General features: G+C 41.1%; 1 protein-coding gene across 1 annotated transcript in view; it reads left to right on the top strand.

The window, feature by feature from the left end:
• RRP7A (ribosomal RNA processing 7 homolog A) overlaps positions 1-21,117 on the top strand; it is a 184,821-nt gene that overhangs the window by 119,558 nt on the left and 44,146 nt on the right. The window contains exon 6 of the mRNA XM_069652696.1: positions 18,363-18,561. Coding sequence (XP_069508797.1) covers positions 18,363-18,561 — 199 coding nt within the window. The remainder of the gene's footprint in view (positions 1-18,362; positions 18,562-21,117) is intronic.

Here is a 21,117-nt window from a genome sequence, read left to right as displayed (position 1 = left end):
TACTCCGAACCTGAAAGTTGAAGACCACTCGAACCAAAACTGAAGAGGAAGATGAAGGAAAAATGGCTGAGATAATTTCCAGCGACCGGAGACCCTGCTGTGTAACCTGAGCCTGCTGTAGGCTTTCCTTCCAATCGACCTAGGGATCTGAAAACCCAAACCCAGATCCTGGTGAGACCCACTAGACTCGAAAAGACCCGCATTTTGAGCCACCCCACGTCATGCTGCGACCTTGCGGGGCTGAAATACCCCAATAGCCTGTGACCTCAAGCCAATCTGGCAGTGCTGGAACTCCGGAGACCCGATTCAAGTCTGAAAAGTCCCCTCACCAGAGTGCTGGAACTTTGTTACAATGAGAATCCGACCAGCAATATTCGTTAATCAGTGCTGTTTGCGAGGCGCTGAAACCACAAAGAGCTGCTGAATCTAATAAAACCCAGAGCTGACGAAGTCCTCTCCCTGGTACTGCCGCAGAAGCCCACCAGACGTACTCCCTCTTGTCCCCACGATTGAGACTCGGGAACAAGGGTCTGCTTGGCTGTAGCAACGAGGAATCCAGCTGGAACACATTCTTCAAACCAGAGGTACTGTGGTGGGCTTGGGGTACTTACCTCATTGCCATAAGTCGTGCTTTCTCACTTGAGAAGTGCACTGGCTTACCTTTTCGGAGTTGATCGCAACTCCCCTTGCACAGGCCTAACAGCTTGTGTTCCTTCACTGAGTTTCTTGAACTATCCGACTTTGTGAAAGACTTTGTCCAAGAAGAAGTGCATCAGAACTAGACGTAGTTAATTGACTTTGGCTGTCCTGGCTCCTTAAAGGCATCCTTCTACATTTGTTGACTTTGGCATTGCTTGTCCACTCATAAATTGTAATTTGTTGAACACTTTTACTGCTGGGAAAGGCTAACCTAGATTTCATTAGAGGATTAAACTGCCTTCACATTAAAAGAAAGTATGTTCTAACCTTTCTTGAAAGTGTGTGTGTGTGTGTATATATTATGGTCTTGCTGCTACTTTTGCACTTTGCACAGAGAACCATATGTATGCACTTGCACTTTAAATACATCCTCATTCCATGAGGATGGATAGACACAATGTTGTCTTGCTGCTCATTTTGCTCTTTTGCACTGAACAACCGACATTTTACGGTCTTGCTGCTATTCTTGCATTTTGCACATAATATCATGCCTTATGCATTGTCACGCTGTCTGATATACAGTGTTGGCATAGCCCTATTCACTGACCATTTTTCTAACAAAATTTTGCCTGGCTTCTTTTTACTCCGTTCATACTTGATTGATGGGAACAATATGACTTACTCACTCATTTCATGAGGTTGATTGGACAATTGCGGTTTCTTTTTTGTATGCTTTGGCCTTGGTAACATTCTCCATATCATTTCGTGACTCCAATATGACATGATTTTACTGCTACTGATGTTAATTGTTTCTCAACAGGGAATATATGGGTCACTTGGTATGTATATGCTCAGTTGTATATCATATGATAGATATGGCTGTTTGATTATTAATGCATTTTTTATTCTTAGTGCAGGCATTGTGTAACCATGTGGGGAAATTATTGCTTGCTATATTATGGTGGTTTTGCCCATTTATTACTGGCTGCCTTGCTACCATAATTTCTGTGCGCATATATTTAGCACTTCCCTCGTATTATTATCTTTATGAGCGACTGACTTTATATGGGTACTATGAGGTTCCATATATTGTTTTATTGCATCCTGGTTTGGTCTATTTATAACTTGGAGAGATTTTATCTATGCACTGTGCATTTATTTCTCTGACCTTGCCTGCTATTTTACTCCTTTCAAATATGGCCACTTTTGTTTCCTCATGATGTTTTAACTAGTTGATGTCATTGACACAGTTAAGGGACTGCAATTTTGAAGTGTATTTACTTTTGTTGAACTCACTCCCCCTCACGTGATTAAGCGCTCAGTGTAGCGCGAAACACGTTGCTTGCAGGCTGCTACACCTTGGCCTCCTGCTGTTGTTTTGTTTCTATGTGCTGTTTATGTATTGTGCATTGTTTTTGCATGATGCATTTTTTTAACATTTTTGCAAACATTAAAAACACTAGTAATTCTATACTGTTTCTGGTGTGTTTTGTCCAACCTTTTATTGAACATGACATTAATGCATGTGCCTGCAGGAGTGCGGTTTGCCTTTTCCTCCATTTTTTGAATAATATATATATTACATTACATTACATACACAGCCACTACCGTGGCTGTGTAGTTATGGTTAAGTTGCTGTTTCCATACGAAGAGCACTTTTTGGGTAGCTTATAACTTCGCTCTCCCTGGACGAATCCTCACCAAACTTTGCAAAAAAAAGTATATGAAACCAAGTGTTCAACACTATGCACACCTCAATTCGAAATCGTTGTTGTATCAAGATTTTTTAGGAAGACCAGGTATCTTTGGTTATTTGATTGAGAAGATTTGAGGTGCAGGGGAGATGATCTCAACCTTGGCATCTGGGTTGGTACTAGAACAAAAAAGAGGGTGGATGTTCCCAAAATGGGGAACTCCCGTCCCCTGCACACTATCTATAATCTGTATGTACAGAAAAGTAATTTAACAATGTGGTGTACTCTCATAAGGCAATGTGATGTAACACTGTCGTATAGTCACCAAATGGGCTTCATATGTTTTAACTAAATTTATATAGTCTTAATCTACTGTGAGTCAAATAGACTAACAAATTTCGATCCAAGCAAAATATAAATGAGTGACAGTAACAAGGTTTTAACACAAGAACTTGACTTTAATCCCTAATGTGATCACCCAATGCGTTTCGAGATTTCTCTTTTTTCATCAGGGGTACATAAATCGAGAATTTTCATAGTTTCTATAAATCAAAAATGAGTTTTAACAGAATTCAATGAGTGCAATTAGTTAGCAACGAACAATTAGTTCAAAATTCAGAGCTTCTACTTTAGATGATTGCTATGGCAAATATCCTTATTTTTGTGAGCTCATCATCATACAATGTCATAACAATATTTCCATGAAATCCCAAAGTATTAATATAGCATAATAGCTGTGGTTTGCAGTTTTCTAAGGAAGGAAGGAAGCTCACGGTTGCTCATGATAAGCATATATGTATATTTAATGAATAGAGGCTAAAAGAATATAAAAGAATATATGTTCTTTTCTAAAGAAAATATAAGATTGCAAAAAAAAAGCTAACCTTGTTGGTATATGTAGAAGCGCCAATCAGGAGGTATGGGTGGAATGGTTGCAGGCAGACCAACGTTAGTTGAAATGTCACAGGGCGGACGCCTCGAGACTGTAAAAGAATCGAGCAGAGTATCGTTGTATTAAAGTGCTCTAAGCTAGATACGTGGCTAAAATGAGCGTGTGCCCATAGAAACGTACTTGGAAAGAGCATTTCCATGCGATGTGCGGAGAATCACGGCAGCAGACGCCGTCGCGCTGGAGCTTGATTGTCCACAGCGTTTGTTTACTATTTATGACGTCATAAGAGTGACGTAGGCACACCAATGCATGCTCATGACAAATAGTTCTCATGAAGAAATGCGCACGCGTAGTGTGACATTTTTCTATATGAAATGAACGAAAGCCGAACGGGTTGCCGGCACTGAGTAGATAGTCGTGAGATTTTGGATATGTGAGCCATATAAATGGACCCAATGTGTTTTTAGATAATGTGACAAACCACCATATACATAAGGTATATTTGGTATCGATGGTAAATCGCAACACATGCGTATGATGAGCATTGCATGGTCAGTCAAAAAAAGGGGGGTAAGTGGGTTCAAATCTGAAACCATACCAAAACGGTAGTGGAGTGCATAATTTGATTGTATGCCTAAGATCACAAAGGGCGTTGGTATTAGTAGAGAAATAGTATTTTAATTGTGTTTCTAAGTAAAAAGATATGACTTAGAAATTTTGCCAAAATTCTCAAGAAGATGTTATAAAATGGGTTTATGCATAGAACAATCCAAAGTACTGTTCCATTTGAGGATTCACAATCTGTAAGGAGTAATTATATCTCCAATAGGTATTGACATAAGAGTTGTTGTATATATCTGGCTAAGAGACAAAGAGATGTTCTTATTCTGTTCATAGTAAGACATGGCGAGAGGCGATCGCCCAAGGTCACAACAGGATGTTTAAAGTATGTAACATTTATAAATCTTTCCACAAAGAAATTCAAATGCTGTCCCATATAAGGATTCACAATCTGTCTATATTTACATCTTTTTCCACCAATGTGTAGTATCTCAGATTTCAAGGTTAAGCGCAGTGATATAGATCATTCTTTAAGAGTTAGATGTTTACAAAAATGGCCCCAAATAGTAGTCCTCATTAATACCTAGCGGGTTTAATGAGTCAAGGCGATGGATCCAATATAATTCTCTTTGGGATAGTCTTTTTTTCAATATCACCACCTCTGGGTAGAGGATGTAGAACTTCTAATACTACTACCCTCATTTGTGCAACATTGTGATTGTGGTCTCTAACGTGTCTGTAGACGGGTGATTTGATGTTTTTGGTTCTGATATTTGATTTATGTTCCGTCCATCTTTCTTTGGCATTCCTTGCTGTTTTGCCTACGTAGTATTTACCACACGGGCAACGTAGCGCATAAATGTCATTTTTAGAGTCACAGGTTGCATAATGCTTCAATGGAATTTTCTTGCCTGTGTTTGCATGTCTAATATGATCCCCTTTGATCACATTGGAGCAATGTTGGCAGCTGAGACATGGGAAGGTTCCTTGTTTAGGTTTACTCAAGAATGTTTGAGTGTTTTTTTGTTTTTGTTTCTCCACTTTGATAAGTCGATCTCTGAAATTGCTGCCTCTTTTAAATGCTAGCACCGGTGGTTCTGGAAAGAGGGAATTTAATTGAGGATTTGTTTTGATTAAATCCCAGTTTTTATGGATTATCCGCTTGATTTGAAAGCTTTGGCTGGAGTATCTCAAGGTATGTATTAGACTTGTTTTGACTTGTTTGGTCTTTTGAGTCAGAAGTTCTTCTCGGCTTTGTACATCTGTTCTTCGAATTGCTTTGTCTAATAACTCTTCTGGGAAGCCCCTGTCCATAAATCTGTTTTTGAGGGTGGCATATTCATCCTGCAGTTTTTCAGTATCTGAGGTTATCCTTTTAAGTCTGAGCAATTGACTATAAGTAGATTGTCCTTAAGATGTTTGGGGTGGAAACTGTGGAAGTGCAGAGAGCTGTTGACATCTGTGGGTTTTCTGTAAATCCTTGTATTGAATCCTTGATTGGTGATTTCGATTGTCATGTCTAGGAAATGTATTGATGGTTTTCCAATTTCGATAGTGAATTGAATCCTGTGGTTACATTGGTTGAGATATTTCCAATAGAGATTGAGTTCTGATTCTGTACCGATCCAAATGCCGAATATGTCGTCAATGTATCGTAACCAACTCTTCATTTTGTCCTTCCAAATAGGATTGTCCAAAACGAATGTCCGTTCAAATTTGTACATAAAAATATCCGCATATGAAGGGGCTACAGACGAGCCCATGGAAGTCCCTGATTTCTGAAGATAGTATTGGTTATTGAAGCGGAAATAGTTATTGTACATAAAGAGATTGATGAGTTCTATGGCAAAGCTTTTATGTATATTGATGTCTTGGTTTTAGTAGAAACCATTCTAAAGCTTTGATGCCTTGGTTGTGTGGAATTGATGTGTATAAACTGCTTACATCCATGGTGAACAATAGCAAGTTAGGTTCATCTGTTTTGATCAATTTAATGATCTACAAAAAATGTGTAGTATCTTTGAGGTAGGTTTCTGTCTTTTGTATAAAAGGCTGTAAAGCTGTGTCCAAATATATTGCAAGAGGTTGAAAGACACTTTCAGTACCCGCTATTATTGGTCTTAAGGGTGGATCCATTCTGTTTTTATGAATTTTTGGCAGGCCAGAAAAGACCTGAGTCACTGGATATTTGTTGATTAAGTAGTTACTTGTTCTTTCTGTGATCCAATCTAGATCCTCTGCTTTATAAATTATTTGTTTGATGGTTTCTTTGATTGATAGAATTGGGTCCCCATCCAGCTTCAGATAGGTGTCTTGATCCGATAGTAATTTCTGACATTCTTCATTGTATTGAGAAGTGTCCATGATGATTAAAGCTCCGCCTTTATCAGCTTGTTTGATGGTCAGGCTGTTGTCAGATGCTAGGTCTTTAATTATATTGAGCTGATGTTTCCTAATGTTCAATTTTCTGGTTGTGGTATATTTCAGGCTTTTGAGAGCTTTGGTAGTATTGATCGTGAACAAGTTCACTAATGGATGGTTAATTTGGGGATGAAAATTACTTTTGCCTTTCATTTCCAAATATTCTGGGGACTATCTTTCTTGTGTGTCTTCTGTCAGATTATCAAAAAATATTTTAAGTTCCATCTTCCGAACAAGTTTAAAAAGTTTGATTTCTTCTTCAAATAAACTAGTATTGTTCGTCGGAATAAAAGATATTCCTACATTTAGAGTGTCCATTTGAGATTGTGAAAGTTGTCTTGAGGAGATATTGATACCTATGGGGTCTTTTAATGCTTGTTTTTCTGTCTTGGTTTTCTTTTTGCCTCGTCTGGCTTTCCGTCGCCTAAAAAAGGTTCAGGTATGGGTATACTTGCTATGCTTGCAGAAGCTGGTGGTATGTTGGTCAAATCTGGAGTTGGAGTAGCTAGAGTACTTACAGATGTTCTTTCCTCTAATTCTCCGCTGGTGATGTCACTGCTATCTGTATTAATGTTTTCAGATTGTGGTTTAGAGGGTTTGTTTGGCCTAGGGGTAGGTCTATTGTTGTTGTAATACTCTTGCCAGGAGCATACAATATCCCAGGCGTAGTCAAGTGTATCACGTCTGAATTTTCTTATTTTCCGCTGTTCAATTTCTTTTTTATAATTGTCTAATTTTTGATTAGTGTCTTCTAGAATTGCTTGTAGTTCGGTGGCAGATTTGAGTTTTGACAATTACGAAGATATTTCTTCAATCTCTTGGTTAATCTCAGGCAAGGATTTGGCTAATTCTTCTATCATCAATAGTATGAGATCCAAAGAACATTTGTTAAGTATCTGTTCCCAGCGTTTTACAAACTCTTTGTTCTCTTTGCATAAAGTGGGGCGTAAATATACTCGTAAGCCTCTCGGTATTCTTTTGGCTCAGCTTATTGATTTTAGAAAATGACATAACTAGTGGTATAGGGTGCTGCACAAATGAGGGTAGTAGTATTAGAAGTTCTACATCCTCTACCCAGAGGTGGTGACATTGAAAAAAGACTATCCCAAAGAGAATTATATTGGATCCATCGCCTTGACTCATTAAACCCGCTAGGTATTAATGAGGACTACTATTTGGGGCCATCTTTTGTAAACATCTAACTCTTAAAGCATGATCTATATCACTGCACTTAACCTTGAAATCTGAGATACTATACATTGGTGGAAAAAGATGCAAATATAGACAGATTGTGAATCCTTATATGGGACAGCATTTGAATTTCTTTGTGGAAAGATTTATAAATGTTACATACTTTAAACATCCTGTTGTGACCTTGGGCGATCGCCTCTCGCCATGTCTTACTATGAACAGAATAAGAACATCTCTTTGTCTCTTAGCCAGATACATACAACAACTCTTATGTCAATACCTATTGGAGATATAATTACTCCTTACAGATTGTGAATCCTCAAATGGAACAGTACTTTGGATTGTTCTATGCATAAACCCATTTTATAACAACATCTTGAGAATTTTGGCAAAATTTCTAAGTCATATCTTTTTACTTGGAAACACAATTAAAATACTATTTCTCTACTAATACCAATGCCTTTTGTGATCTTAGGCATACAATCAATTTATGCACTCCACTACCGTTTTGGTATGGTTTCCGATTTGAACCCACTTACCCCCCTTTTTTTGACTGCCATGCAATGCTCATCATGCGTATGCGTTGCGATTTACCATTGATACTAAATATACCTTATGTATATGATGGTTTGTCACATTATCTAAAAACACATTTGGTCCATTTATAAGGCTCACATATCCAACATCTCACGACTATCTACTCAGTGCCGGCAACCCGTTCGGTTTTCGTTCATTTCATATAGAAAAATGTCACACTACGCGTGCGCATTTCTTCATTAGAACTATTTGTCATGAGCATGCATTGGCGTGCCTACGTCACTCTTATGACGTCATAAATATTAAACAAACGCCGTGGACAATCGAGCTCCAGTGCGACGGCGTCTGCTACCGCGATTCTCCACACATCGCATGAAAACGCTCTTTCCAAGTAAGTTTCTATGGGCACACGCTCATTTTAGCCACGTATCTAGCTTAGAGCACTTTATTACAACGATATCTGCTCGATTCTTTTACAGTGTCGAGGTGTCCGCCCTGTGACATTTCAAATAATGTTGGTCTGCCTACAACCATTCCACCCATACCTCCTGATTGGTGCTTCTACGTATGCCAACAAGGTTAGCTTTTTTTGCAATCTTATATTTTCTTTAGAAAAGAACATATATTCTTTTATATTCTTTTAGCCTCTATTCATTAAATATACATATATGCTTATCATGAGCAACCATGAGCTTCCTTCCTTCTAACCTACTATCCTTGTAATAGGCAACCACGTGTTAAGCATTTCTATGCAATCTTGTATTTTCTTCAGAAAAGAACTAATACTTTGTTAGCCCCTTCTCATTGTATATACATATACACTTTTTATAAGCCACCATGCACTATCTTTTAATATATGATCCTTGTTATAGGCAACCACGTGCATTTGTTGAACCGGTGTTCCTAAACTAAACCCCCTCTGGATGTCAACGTCCTTCCTGAGACAATACCTCCAGAGAAACCTTTAATACTACACACAAGGTTAGCAACCTTTTTTTTCATTTGCAATTCTTAGATTGAAAAGCATCGGCAATGGTATTTTGAAAACCACAGCTATTATGCTTTATTAATACTTTGGGATTTCATGGAAATATTGTTATGACATTGTATGATGATGAGCTCACAAAAATAAGGATATTTGCCATAGCAATCATCTAAAGTAGAAGCTCTGAATTTTGAACTAATTGTTCGTTGCTAACTAATTTGCACTCATTGAATTCTGTTAACTCATATTATTTTTGTTTTATAGAAACTATGAAAATTCTCGATTTTATGTACCCCTGATGAAGAGAGAAATCTTGAAACGCGTTGGGTGATCACATTATGGATTAAAGTCCAGTTCTTGTGTAAAAAACCTTGTACTGTCACTCATTTATAATTTGCTTGGCTTGAAATTCGTTAGTCAATTTGACTCACAGTAGATTAGGACTATATACATTTACTTAAAACATATGAAGCCCATTTGGTGACTATACGACAGTGTCACATCACATTGCCTTATGAGAGTACACCACATCGTTAAATTACTTTTCTGTACATAGAGATTATAGATAGTGTGCAGGGGACGGGTGTTCGCCATTTTGGGAACATCCACCCTCTTTTTTTTGGCCTACTCTGAATTTTTTTGCAAAGTTTGGTGAGGTTTGGTCCAGGGGGGGGGGTCAAAGTTATAGGGGGGGCCCCAACATTTCTTTTTTTCCCATAGACATAATGGGAAAAAACTTTGCTCACGCCTACAGCCCAAACCGCTGGAAGGATTTACACCACAATGCGGCAGGAGCGGCGGCTTGGCCCCGAAAGTGTGCTTTTGTTAATCTGGTGTAAATCCGTCCAGTAGTTTTTTTGTTTTTTTTTTAATGACCAAAACGTAAAGCAAAAAAATTAGTGTTATCTATGACCAGTCCGCGGACTCACTGCCCTGTTCGGTCCGCGGACTGGCCTCTGATTGGTTGCATTGTTTGCGGACTGGCAAGAAAAATTTGCTGACTTTTGCACGGTCTGCGGACACCAGGACGCGGCCGCTGATTGGACGGTGAGAAAACGTGAAATGCATCAGTTTCCCTGATATGCCCGCCATCTTGGATTCACTGATGTTTTGGGTCCGTGAATAGCGCAGTGAAAAACTTTTTTTTAAAAAACAGCATTTCACTTGTCAAACTCGACAGACAATCTCTGGGCATGTTGGGGGGGGGGGTGAGGATTGGATTGGATTGGATTGGATATGGCCATAAGAAGCCAAAAAACTGGTTGTTTCACCCCCAAAAGTCTACGAACACTCTGGATGTCCTAGGGCAGTCCTGTGGTGTTCGCGGACACTTCAGATGTCCTAGGACATCTGTACCTATCTCTGCATTACAGGGTTGGGGAAAAGCAGTTTTTGGATGGCTTATAACTTTTGTGCCACTCTATGAAACTGCATGTCATTTTGCAATTTTATTCTGAAACTAGTCCTGAATGGTTTTGCAATTGGGATTCTGTCAAGAGGGGGCAAAATTAGAGGGGGGGGGGTCCCAAAATATTGTAAAGGCATATAAATGTGGTGTCATTTGACGAATCTGCACAACAATTAGCAAAACGATTTTGGATCTAGATATAAATGGTTTTCTAAAGTTTGGTGGGATTTTCTCAAGAGGGGGCTAAATTAGGGGGGGTCTCAACATTTTTTTATGGCTTCTAACTTTTTTGCTATTTGACGAATGTGGACAAAAGTTTTGAGAATGATTATAGACCAAACCTTCAATGTTTGTGTAAAGACTGAATGGATTTTGTCGAGTGGGGGCTAAGTTATATGACTATTGTATGTACATACATTTTGACACTTTAAAAAAAATAAAACATGGGTGTATTTCGAGCAAACTTGTGAGGAGCATTGGCAAGGACATTAAAGCATGGTTTTGCAAATGTGCCGCGTTTTATTTTTTGACAAGTGTAGTTACAAAAAATAGTCATATACCTTTGGTGACTGAGGAATAGCCTGTGGCCATGGGCAGTAGCCAGATTTTCTGGGTCATGGCATAAGGTTATGACACGGACAATCTGGCTACTGGCCATGACCGCTAGGGACAGAAAATGGTGTTAAGTGGCTATGTCTACCTGGGACCAGCTATGTGGTAAAGTTATTCGAAGGTAGGATAGGTTTGAAAGGGGAAAAAAGTGCTTTTGGTAATATGTTCATAGGGTTTTGCAGGCTGCCATTGCAAGGGAAGAGGGGCTGTGTATGGAGCCCCGCCTTCTCTTTCCATGTTGGCTGTCTTGGAAAAGGATTTTCCTTTCTTCTTACAGGAAGAAAAATCTGTTTTAGCACCCTGGGTTCCCGCTTTGGGAACCAGGGGTGCTAATGGCCTTTATCCGCCATTTCAAGGGCTGCAATGGACGATAATGGTACGTAGCCCTCCTTATTTATTTATAACGCACCAATGCCCGTAGACATCAGGCTGTGTGGTTACAGTATTTGTTGAGGAAGATGAGGTGGAGGAAGACAGCTTACTACTTGCTGAGAAAGGAATAACCTTTCTGAGAGCATTGCGGTCATTGGATTTGGTGTGGCGGCACATGGAAGTGGTCCTGTAGGTGTGCTGCCCAGGTAGTCTGCGACTGAGTACAAAATTGCACTCAGTGCATTTCACTTTGGTAGCTTTAGCCTTTGGTACACTCCCACCAGTAGCAACGAACTGGCACACCCATGATTCGATCTTGGTGCTAGAAGTAGGCACTTCCTCTACCTCATCTTCTTGGTCCTCTTCATTGTCTTTGAAAGTACTGCGCTATTTTTGTTGTGAAGGTCCTCAAGCTGGTGGTGGTGGTGGCTCTTGGGGAGGAGGGATGGTAATAACGTATGCCATTTTTAAGATAAATAGCAGTTTTGATAAATTTCTTCCAAGTATGTACTCTGTACTAGATTGGTAATGGCTATGAGTAAATGAAAATGTGTAGGGGGTGTGCTAGGGAAATGTTGAAGTTGAAAGTTCCTAGATCAGTAGAAAATGCAGTTCCGAACTGTGCGCGAAAGACGGGTCTTATCGTGCAGTGCGCCCGAGTTCTCGGACACGTCCTCATGCCGCGCGCCACCGTATGGTCATGTGGCACTGTCCGGAAGGTCCGCAATGAAGTCAGATGTTCGTAGATGTCTACGGATGCAAAACTAGTTGAAATAGTTGCAAAAAGTGTATAGAAGTGTTAAAAATGATTCTAGAAGGTGGGAAATGACAGGCAGAGTTTTAAGGTGACACTTTGTAAATTGGACACAAATATTGTTATATTTGGTAAGTATGATATTAGTTGTAGGAAAATAGCATGCACTGGTAAAAACCCATGAAATTCACAGAAAAACGTGGTCAAAGGGACGTTATGGAAGTTGCACTAATAAAAACCTATGAAATTCACTGAAAAAACTTTGTTAAAGGGACGTTATGGTTAAGTTGGACTAATAAAAACCTATGAAATTCAATGAAAAAACTTTGTTAAAGGGATGTTATGGTTAAGTTGCACTAATAAAAACCTATGAAATTCAGTAAAAAAAAGTTGTTAAAAGGACGTTATGGTTACAATTAAAATCAAAAAACCCCTGAAATTCGCCAGTTCTGCTAAGCTAAGCAACCATAACTTGCGCCGCCACCGTGCACTGCTAAAACTAACACCCAGGGCATCAAAGATGACATCACAAATATCATTGATAACATCACTGATGACATCACATGTTCAATTAATTTTCATACAAGGGGTTGTGCATTTAATGTTGGCAAAAAAAATTTCATGGATTATCGTGAGATGTATAATAAACAACATACTTCATCACGCAATGTAGTGTTCTAAAGAAAATTCCATTGCAGTGTTCTTTCTAGTACAGGAACCGACTCATACAGAAATGTGTAGGTATTGGCTGCAGCATACACCACAGAGGTGCTATATTTGTAATTTTCCAAAGTTATATAATAAAACGGTGAATGCTTCTGTATCAGACTTTTCCAGTCTGTGAAACATGTACTAAGTAGCTAATAATGCATCACTTACTACATATTTCTACTAATACACACAAAACATAAATAGACTACAATGCATACAAATATGGGGCTTATATATGGAGAGTAATGTAAGCAAACGAGGCAGTATCATTAGCAACTGTGTATAATCTACATGATTGTATTGACGCACAAAAATGATGGCTGTGTTTCAGGCCTGCTTCTTCCTCTATATATGTACATCATAAGATGTGATTAAATTCTAAGGAAAGTAGTGTAAGAACATGTCAGAATAGCAATATCTATAAATGTAATACCTTTTGAAAGTTAAGTTTCTGAATATCAGTAAATAAACCCATCTGGCCTAGATATGGCAGTGAACAAAAAAGAAGGGGCTAGACATGTGATGTCATCAATGATATTTGTGATGTCATCTTTGATGTCCTGGGTGTTAGTCTTAGCAGTGCACAGTGGTGGCGCGGGTTATGGTTGCTTAGCTTACCAAAACTGCCGAATTTCAGGGTTTTTTCGATTTTAATTGTAACCATAACGTCCTTTTAACGTTTTTTTACTGAATTTCATAGGTTTTTATTAATGCAACTTAACCATAACGTCCCTTTAACAAAATGTTTTCATTATTTAGTTGGTTTACTTACCTTAGAAATGTTCTGCCATTCTGAAAAGTAGATATAAGGTTATTTTACTCACCTGTGAATTGGTTGTGCTTCTTCCTCAAAAGTAATGCTGTTGGCTTCACTTACCTATTTATTTCCAAAACGTGAGTGTGTAAGTTTCCCAACTGGGTCTTGCTTCCCCTGACTTGCTGTTAGCCTGTCCAGAATAAGTCTGCATTAGGTTTTACCTACCTAGGATAGGTGTCTTATACTGAATGTGTTTAAAAAGGTTTGACTTCACTAGAATTACGGTTAGGTGTTTCAAATAAGGTTAAATGTGTTGGTCTGTGTACCTTTTAAGCATTGTGTTGTGTTTCTTTTTTATAATGTGTTTGTCTTTTACCAGTATTTACCCCAAGACTTAACTTTGCCTAATTGTATTTAAAAAGAAACCTTTATTTTTTATGATACTTCTGGTTGTCGGTGTTTCTATTGCTTCATTTGTGTTGGATTCTTCGTGGCGTGAGGCAGCAGAGTGAGCTGCAGTCTGTGTTCACCAGCGTTGTCTGCATTTTGTCAACGAGTCTTTCTGCTATTGCTACCGTGCCTGGAGGGAGGAGACTGTGTAGTAGTTTCTGCAAGACCCTTTAAAACATCATTTTGGCCATGGAGCAGACCGCGGAGTGAGGCAGCAGAGTGTGCTGTAATCTGCAGTCCGTGCAAGAAGTGCGGTGCCAGAGGAAAATAGCCCAACAAAGATTCTTTGTACTGGCCTACAGCCCTTGCTCCCTCCTAAGATACGCCTGGCTGCTCTGTCTACGCTAGCACAAACTCAGGTGGTACAGCCTTATACTAATAGCGGAGTCTTGTACTGTCTCAGTTGAATGGTGTTGATGAAGGTGGGTAGAACTTCAGAAAAACTGCTCTAAAAAGTGTCACAGCTAACTTCCAGCAATTATCCATTCTAAAAAGGCCCCCCATGTTGTGCTTACCTCTGAGTATCCTGAGGGAGCCGCAGTGTCTAGAGGAACTCAAACAATCAGACTACATATCGCTTAACCAACCAGAAGACACATGGGTAGGTAACTATTGAGACTCTCTAAAAGCAGTGGCAAAGGTCAATATAATAGCTAGCGCTGCTTCTTTGAAGCGAATGAGAGGGCTTACCGAACAGCAACTCCTAGAAGGTATTAGGGGACACGTGAAGGCGTATCGTTAATGCCCTTCTAGAACTGTATTCAAGCAATGGACCGCCTCTAAAAACAAGCTACACCTACTCCGATCCCAGAGAGCAGAGTGCGCATTAATGTGACTGAGGCAGGGCTACTATGAGTATGGCAACAAACCAGGGAAGCTCATTGCTAATCTTCTGAGAGCCAGAGTGGGGAAGGGGTATTCCATGAGTACTACTCAAAACTGTATGCAGCAAATCCGTCTGACCCTGAGATGCAGCTTTACTACTTAAGAGGCGAAACCTCCTAAATTGTCTACAGTGAGTAGTGCCCTTCTTGATGCTTCAGTAGAGCTGCACGAAGTGTTCGCTGCTATAAAAGACGTTAAAGGTGAATAAGTCGCCTGGACTTCATGGCCTGACGACCCCATTCTACAGATCAATGAGCCAGGTACTAGCTTTTAATCACATTAGAACGGGAGGCGATCTCCCGGACTCAATGGAGAAAGCACAGACTACGAAAAACAAAATGCAATACTCCGCAGTGACCACTGGATGTCGGACTATGCACAGCATGTGAATCTAAGCAGATACAACCATCAGAAATGCTTTTACGGTAAGTAATGCATTGTCATATGCCCTCTGCTGGTGGATCCGGATCAGTCTGACTTTATTTTGGTTAGAGGAACAGTGGATAATACACAAGTACTGCACTTAGTTGATAAAGCAGGGAGGAACCTGTCCCACACGCTTGTTCTTGCGCTTGATGCTGAGAAAGCATTTGACACTTGCACCTGTAATGCTGAATATGATCTTGGCCAATTATAAACAGCCACCTTTGTATCTTATGCTTAATGGGTATCTCCCTGCACCAATCGGCTTAGCCAGAGGTACTTGACGGGGATGCCCCCTTTCTCAGATTTTGTTTGCTTTAGACCTGGAGCCATTCGCTGCATAGGAAATTTCATGTATAACGTTTGGGGGCATCCATCATAAAATCAACTTATTTGCAGACATATTATTTTTTAAAAACCTCAAGCATCTCGCACAGCCATAAAAAATGAGCTACAGAGGTTTGGACTGGTGTCTGGTTTTAAGATAAACCTTTCTAATTCTGAAATTCTCAGCCTCAGTATTCCTCCAGATCTTCCAACTTTGATGGAATTTCAATTTCCATATGCCTGGGCACATGGATCCATACAATACATAGGAATTAATGTGACTCCTAATCTTAGAGACTTATAGGGCTAACTATCCTCCCCTAATAACAATCTGTAAAGACTTAAGCGATTGGAACTCTGCACTTGTAGTTTGGGCAGATAGTAATAATTAAAATGACCACGCTTCCCAGATTGCTATACCTTTTTCAATCAGTCCTTATCCCGAGCCCTACCGAAACCATTAAGGAATGGGAAACACTGTTGGTCGGGTTTCTATGGCGGGTGGAGCTCCCAGAGTGAGTTAACACACCCTATTCCTGTCTAAAGGTGGTGGGCATGGGGATCTTGCCTTCCCAAGGCTATTGAATTATTAGCGGGCAGCGCAGTTAGGCCCCATGGTACAGTGGGTACAAAAATACTTGGGCAGGATATGGCTATTTATGGAACAGGCGATTTCAGGTCGCTAATTATAGACTCAACCCTGGCTTTCCAAATACTCAAAGGCCCAAAGCCTGTAGAACAATTTGATCATGAAAGCCACCTTGGAGCATGGGATAGGGTTACTAAATGGAAGGGTTCCTCCACCTTCCGCTCCCACCAGATCACCCCTGCACTCTTTATACACGATGCAGATTTCACATTAGGAACCTCGGACGCTGGTTTTACTAAGTCACCCTCTAGAGGCCTCTGGAAGGCTGTGGACATGTTTCTGAAAGGTGACATTTGCTCCTTTTGAGTAGTGTAAGGCGGACCTGGGGCTGGAGGAAGGGGATAGATTCTGTTACCTACAAGTACAACACTGGGTTCTTAACCCAATAGATAAAGAAGCTGTGGCTAGGACACCCACACCATTGGAATCAATATTCCAAACTTCCACGGATTCAAGGGGCCTGATCTCCACACTTTACAGAGTACTGAACACACTTGGGGCGACGGACTGTAAATCCGACTGTAAGGGATGGGATAGGGAGATGGGAAATCCTATTGATACGAAGATTTGGGATGGGATATAGGATGGAACTATTTCTCCTCACACTTGGCCGAAACCGAAATGAAAATACTTAGGCGGTGGTATCAGACACATTCCAAACTACAGTCAATCCTAGACTATCAAACCCATGCTTGAGGGTCTTTGGGCAAAAAGGCAGCCTGCCGCATATCCTGTGCGGATGCCCAATTAGTCACAGTTTCTGGTTGGAAATCCTATCTAGCCTTAAAGCCATGTTGAATGTCGATATAAGCCATGTTGAACGTCGATATACCATCTCACCCTATGTTTTGCATATTGGAAGCTTACGAGATGCATGCTTATTTGATAAATACAGGGAGGATCATGCTCATTGTACATCTGTTATTGGGAAGAGCAAAAATTATTTTGCGGAATTGGAAGCAAAAGCCATCTCCGCCTGTTGACCTTTGGCTGGATAAATGTTGGCATATTCTAGTGATGGAGAAGCTTTCGTCAAGCATTTGAGATGCCACATCAATGTTTACAGGGTTTGGTCTCCCTTTATTGATTATATGAAGATACAACTATAATGGGCTCACCTGCCCCATACATCTTCAAGCTTTATTTATATATTTATTGTTCATTTGTAATGCACCTATACACAAGTGTTTCGAGGCGCAGCAAGGCGGGGGGGCAGAAAGGGGGAGGGTAGCAATTCTAATAGGCCATGCAACATTCAGATTGTGCATTTGCGGTAACGAGAAGTGCAAGCGAATAGAGCGGTGGGGAAGTGCAGGAGCTGGGTGGAAGGGCTCATGAGAAGGGTAGTGTCAGGAAGGTTGGTGGGAAGGGCCAGGGGGAGGAAGCGTAAGGGGAGTCCACTGTCGTAGCTTTGAGCCTAATAGAACAGCTGTGACCAGTAAAACGAGATTGTTGTACTAATGGTTACATGTATTATGATAGTACCTCAATTTTATATTATGGTGTCCAGAGTGGAGGGAGAAGGAAGGGACTATTCACCCATTGTTTCATTTCTTGTATTAAGTGTTCATTGTGGTGATTATGCCATAAAACCAATAAAAAGTTTCTTTACCAAAACAAAAAGAAACCAGAAGGAGGCTGTGGACAACAGTCCACCTCCAGTTTTGGGAAACCTACCGTGGGCTTCTACTTAATTTCTAGGCATGAATACTCTAGTGTTGCAGTTTGATGCAACATCATATAATTCCTTTTAGATAAATTAGAAATGTGTGCAGTTTCTTACCGCTTCATGAGTAACCAATAGACGGCCTTCATCATTGGGGGTGAGTTTAGAAAGCAGGCTATTGTTCATTGTAAATTAGATCGGCAGGTAGATTGTATAATCATTATGTTGGGATCAGAAAAGATGATCTACAGGGATATTTTTTCTGGGGTGCAAAACCCATACTGTTGGTTAAGAAGCAGAAGCAATAAGGTGCCTCCTGGATATGTCCCGTCTTTGGTTCAGATCCCTTCTCCCACTTAAGTGTAAAATCTGAATGTCTTGCTTGAAAATAAACCTTTGAACCTTTTTTTTTTCCATGTTGCCCACAGGAGGAAGCAAAGGCTGAGGAGGAGGAGGGTGTGCCGGACGAGGAAGGCTGGGTAAAAGTCACACGCAAGGGACGGCGGCCTGGTCTGCCACGCACAGAGGCAGCCAACATACGTGTACTGGAGCGTGAGAAAAGACGGCGGGCCCAGAAGGAGCTGCTGAACTTCTATTCCTGGCAACATCGAGAGAACAAGCGAGAGCGTAAGTCTCAGCAAGAATAAGAACCACCTTGCTTTCCAGATAAACCTATATCCAGAAACACCTACCAACAGAGATGCCCCTAGATCTGCATTCTTTCCCTCCAAACAATACATTATTTCCCAGGTACTAACCTCTTAAAATACTCTTTGCACTTTTTACATAGTCCACCCGCCTCTCTTCTAAGGTTCTCTCCCTGCATTTGCTCCACTGCATGGCAAATATTCCAATTTCATGTACTTTTCACCCATTACAGATATTTCCTGAACTCCCTTGCAGTATAGTAAACGTTTGCCATATACTCCAGCAGGCGATCCTGTGCACATTTACATATTTGGTACTTTCCCAGTAGACCGGGAAGGCTGGAATATTTCTTGGCACCCTTAGAATGTTGGTGCGCCAAATAGCAGGGCATGTGGTCTCTATTTGATGGTATAAGCATGTGCATGTTAGTCTCACTCGGACAGCATCTGCTATTTTATTTTCAATCGCCCTGCCCTTACCTCCCTCACCTCTTCTTTCTGTTCCTCCTTCACTTGCCCAGCTCCCCATACCGACATTCCTTGACACTGCCGGCAATCCAGCCTGCTTGCTCACTGCCACTTCTCCCGCTCATACTCTTTCCCTGCACCTCTGCCTTGTTCCAGGTCAGTGTTGCACAACATGTGGGCCGAATGTGGCCCTCGAGGACATTACATATGGCCCTCCAAGTCACATGAGATTAATGATGAAGAGTTGCCTGGCCTAAAGTCAGTCAGTCGGAGTCGGTCATGTCTGGCGTGTGAAGCTTCTATGGTCCAGTCTCTGTCTTTGCATCATGATGCATGTGGTTTTACTTCTATTTAAAAATGTAATTTCATTCCCATAATACAAATACATCAGTGCTAATACCATTAAACTGCTATGCATCACGTGCTACAGTAAAAAAGTTAAAAATACACCTTCAAACTCATGATTTATTTAACTTTATGCACACAGATACCTCTACCACCCACTCATTGCCGTGGATGTTGCTGCCCTCTGCATTGTACATTCAGCCCTGCAGGGAAACAAGTTGGCCTTGCAGGGAAACAAGTATGCACCCCTGTCTAGGTGTTCCTCACCCGCAACTGTGTGGAAATAGCCCACCGCTCAAAGTAATGCCCTTGCTGCGCTTCAGAGATTTCCAAAGGACGGCAGGCCATTACCAGATGGTACAGCCTTATACTGGTGCCATATGTATAAAATTGGAATGTTGGCAGTTCCACAGAAGACGATACAATGGCAGAGGGCATTAAATAAGCAACATTGGCAGGACTTTCTGCCAAAAAGGAATCTAATGGGCCTGCACAAAGTAAGGGCGCATGAGGGCTATGTGATCCTCGCCATCATCTTCTCCCGCTTAGACTACGCAAACTGCCTTTATCTAGGGGCCCTGGCTTTCCAGCCCAGGAAACTCCAAAGAATCTAAACCACTGCTGTTTGTCTCCTACACTGGCTCCCTATTAGTCGACGGTCTACCTTTAAAGCCATGTGCACCACTCACCGTGCCCTGCACCACTCACCGTGCCCTCCACAGCTCCGGACCTGAATTCCTCCAGGATAAACCTGTACACTATCAACCCACCAGGAACCTCAGATCTGGTGCTGCTCTGCTCCTTGTTATCCCCCATTGAAACTCCTCTAGATTGAGGGTCCTCTTTCTCCATCCAAGCTCCTACCATCTGGAACTCTCTCCCTCTCCGCATCCGCTGCATTGATAACCGCATTCAGAAAGGCCCTCAAAACTGGGCTGTTCACTACCACAACCTGAATCCTTCTCCCTGCTCATTCCCATGACATTTCTTCACTCAAGCACCAGCCCCAGACTTATTGAAACATCAGCAAGACTTGTTGGAGCGAATGCTGGCTTCTTTCGCGGCAGCCGCACTGCTAAACTCAACCCTCAGTCCACTCCTTGCGCACAATCCCACATCAACTCGCGGGCCTCCTTCCACTGCGACTGGTGTGCTCTGGAGACCGCTATACAACACCTGACAATCTGATGTTAACATGTAAGTTACCACTGGTAAATTTTGGGACATACGGTCAGGTCATGAAATATGCACTGTGGTCACATCCAAACTCAAGCCAAGGGGTAACGCCTAGAAGACTTGTACTGGTGGCTCCTCTCTTATCGAATATCAAAGGCCTTGCCAAAGCACTCTGAAGCTTTGATTAGATGGATTACTGGAGGTAGCGAATGAGATGCGCTTACTTGGATTTTAACGATTAGAAATGTAATTAACTTAAATGGATTTTTAGCTGTAAGAATGGTGACGCACTAAGATGGATTTGGGGATATGAAACCCGACTCACTTAAATAGTCGTTTGGGGGTGGGAAATGTGGAATAGATCATAAGTGAGAACCAGACCTGTGTGCTTACTGCCCAAAGATGTCTTGGCAGTGCCCCTACTGTACTCTAACATGGCAGTATGTCTTGTCACTACTCCAGGGCCTTGGCACTGGACCTGTCAATTTTGTTCTTAGCCCTGTCTACAATACCTGCAGGGACAACCAATGGGGCTGGGCCTTGATAT

The sequence above is a fragment of the Ambystoma mexicanum genome, chromosome 3p (genome assembly GCF_040938575.1).
Source record: "Ambystoma mexicanum isolate Mex_15411 chromosome 3p, UKY_AmexF1_1, whole genome shotgun sequence".
NCBI lineage: Eukaryota > Metazoa > Chordata > Amphibia > Caudata > Ambystomatidae > Ambystoma > Ambystoma mexicanum.
Note: the sequence above shows the minus strand (reverse complement) of the source record. Positions and strands in the feature narration are given on the sequence as shown.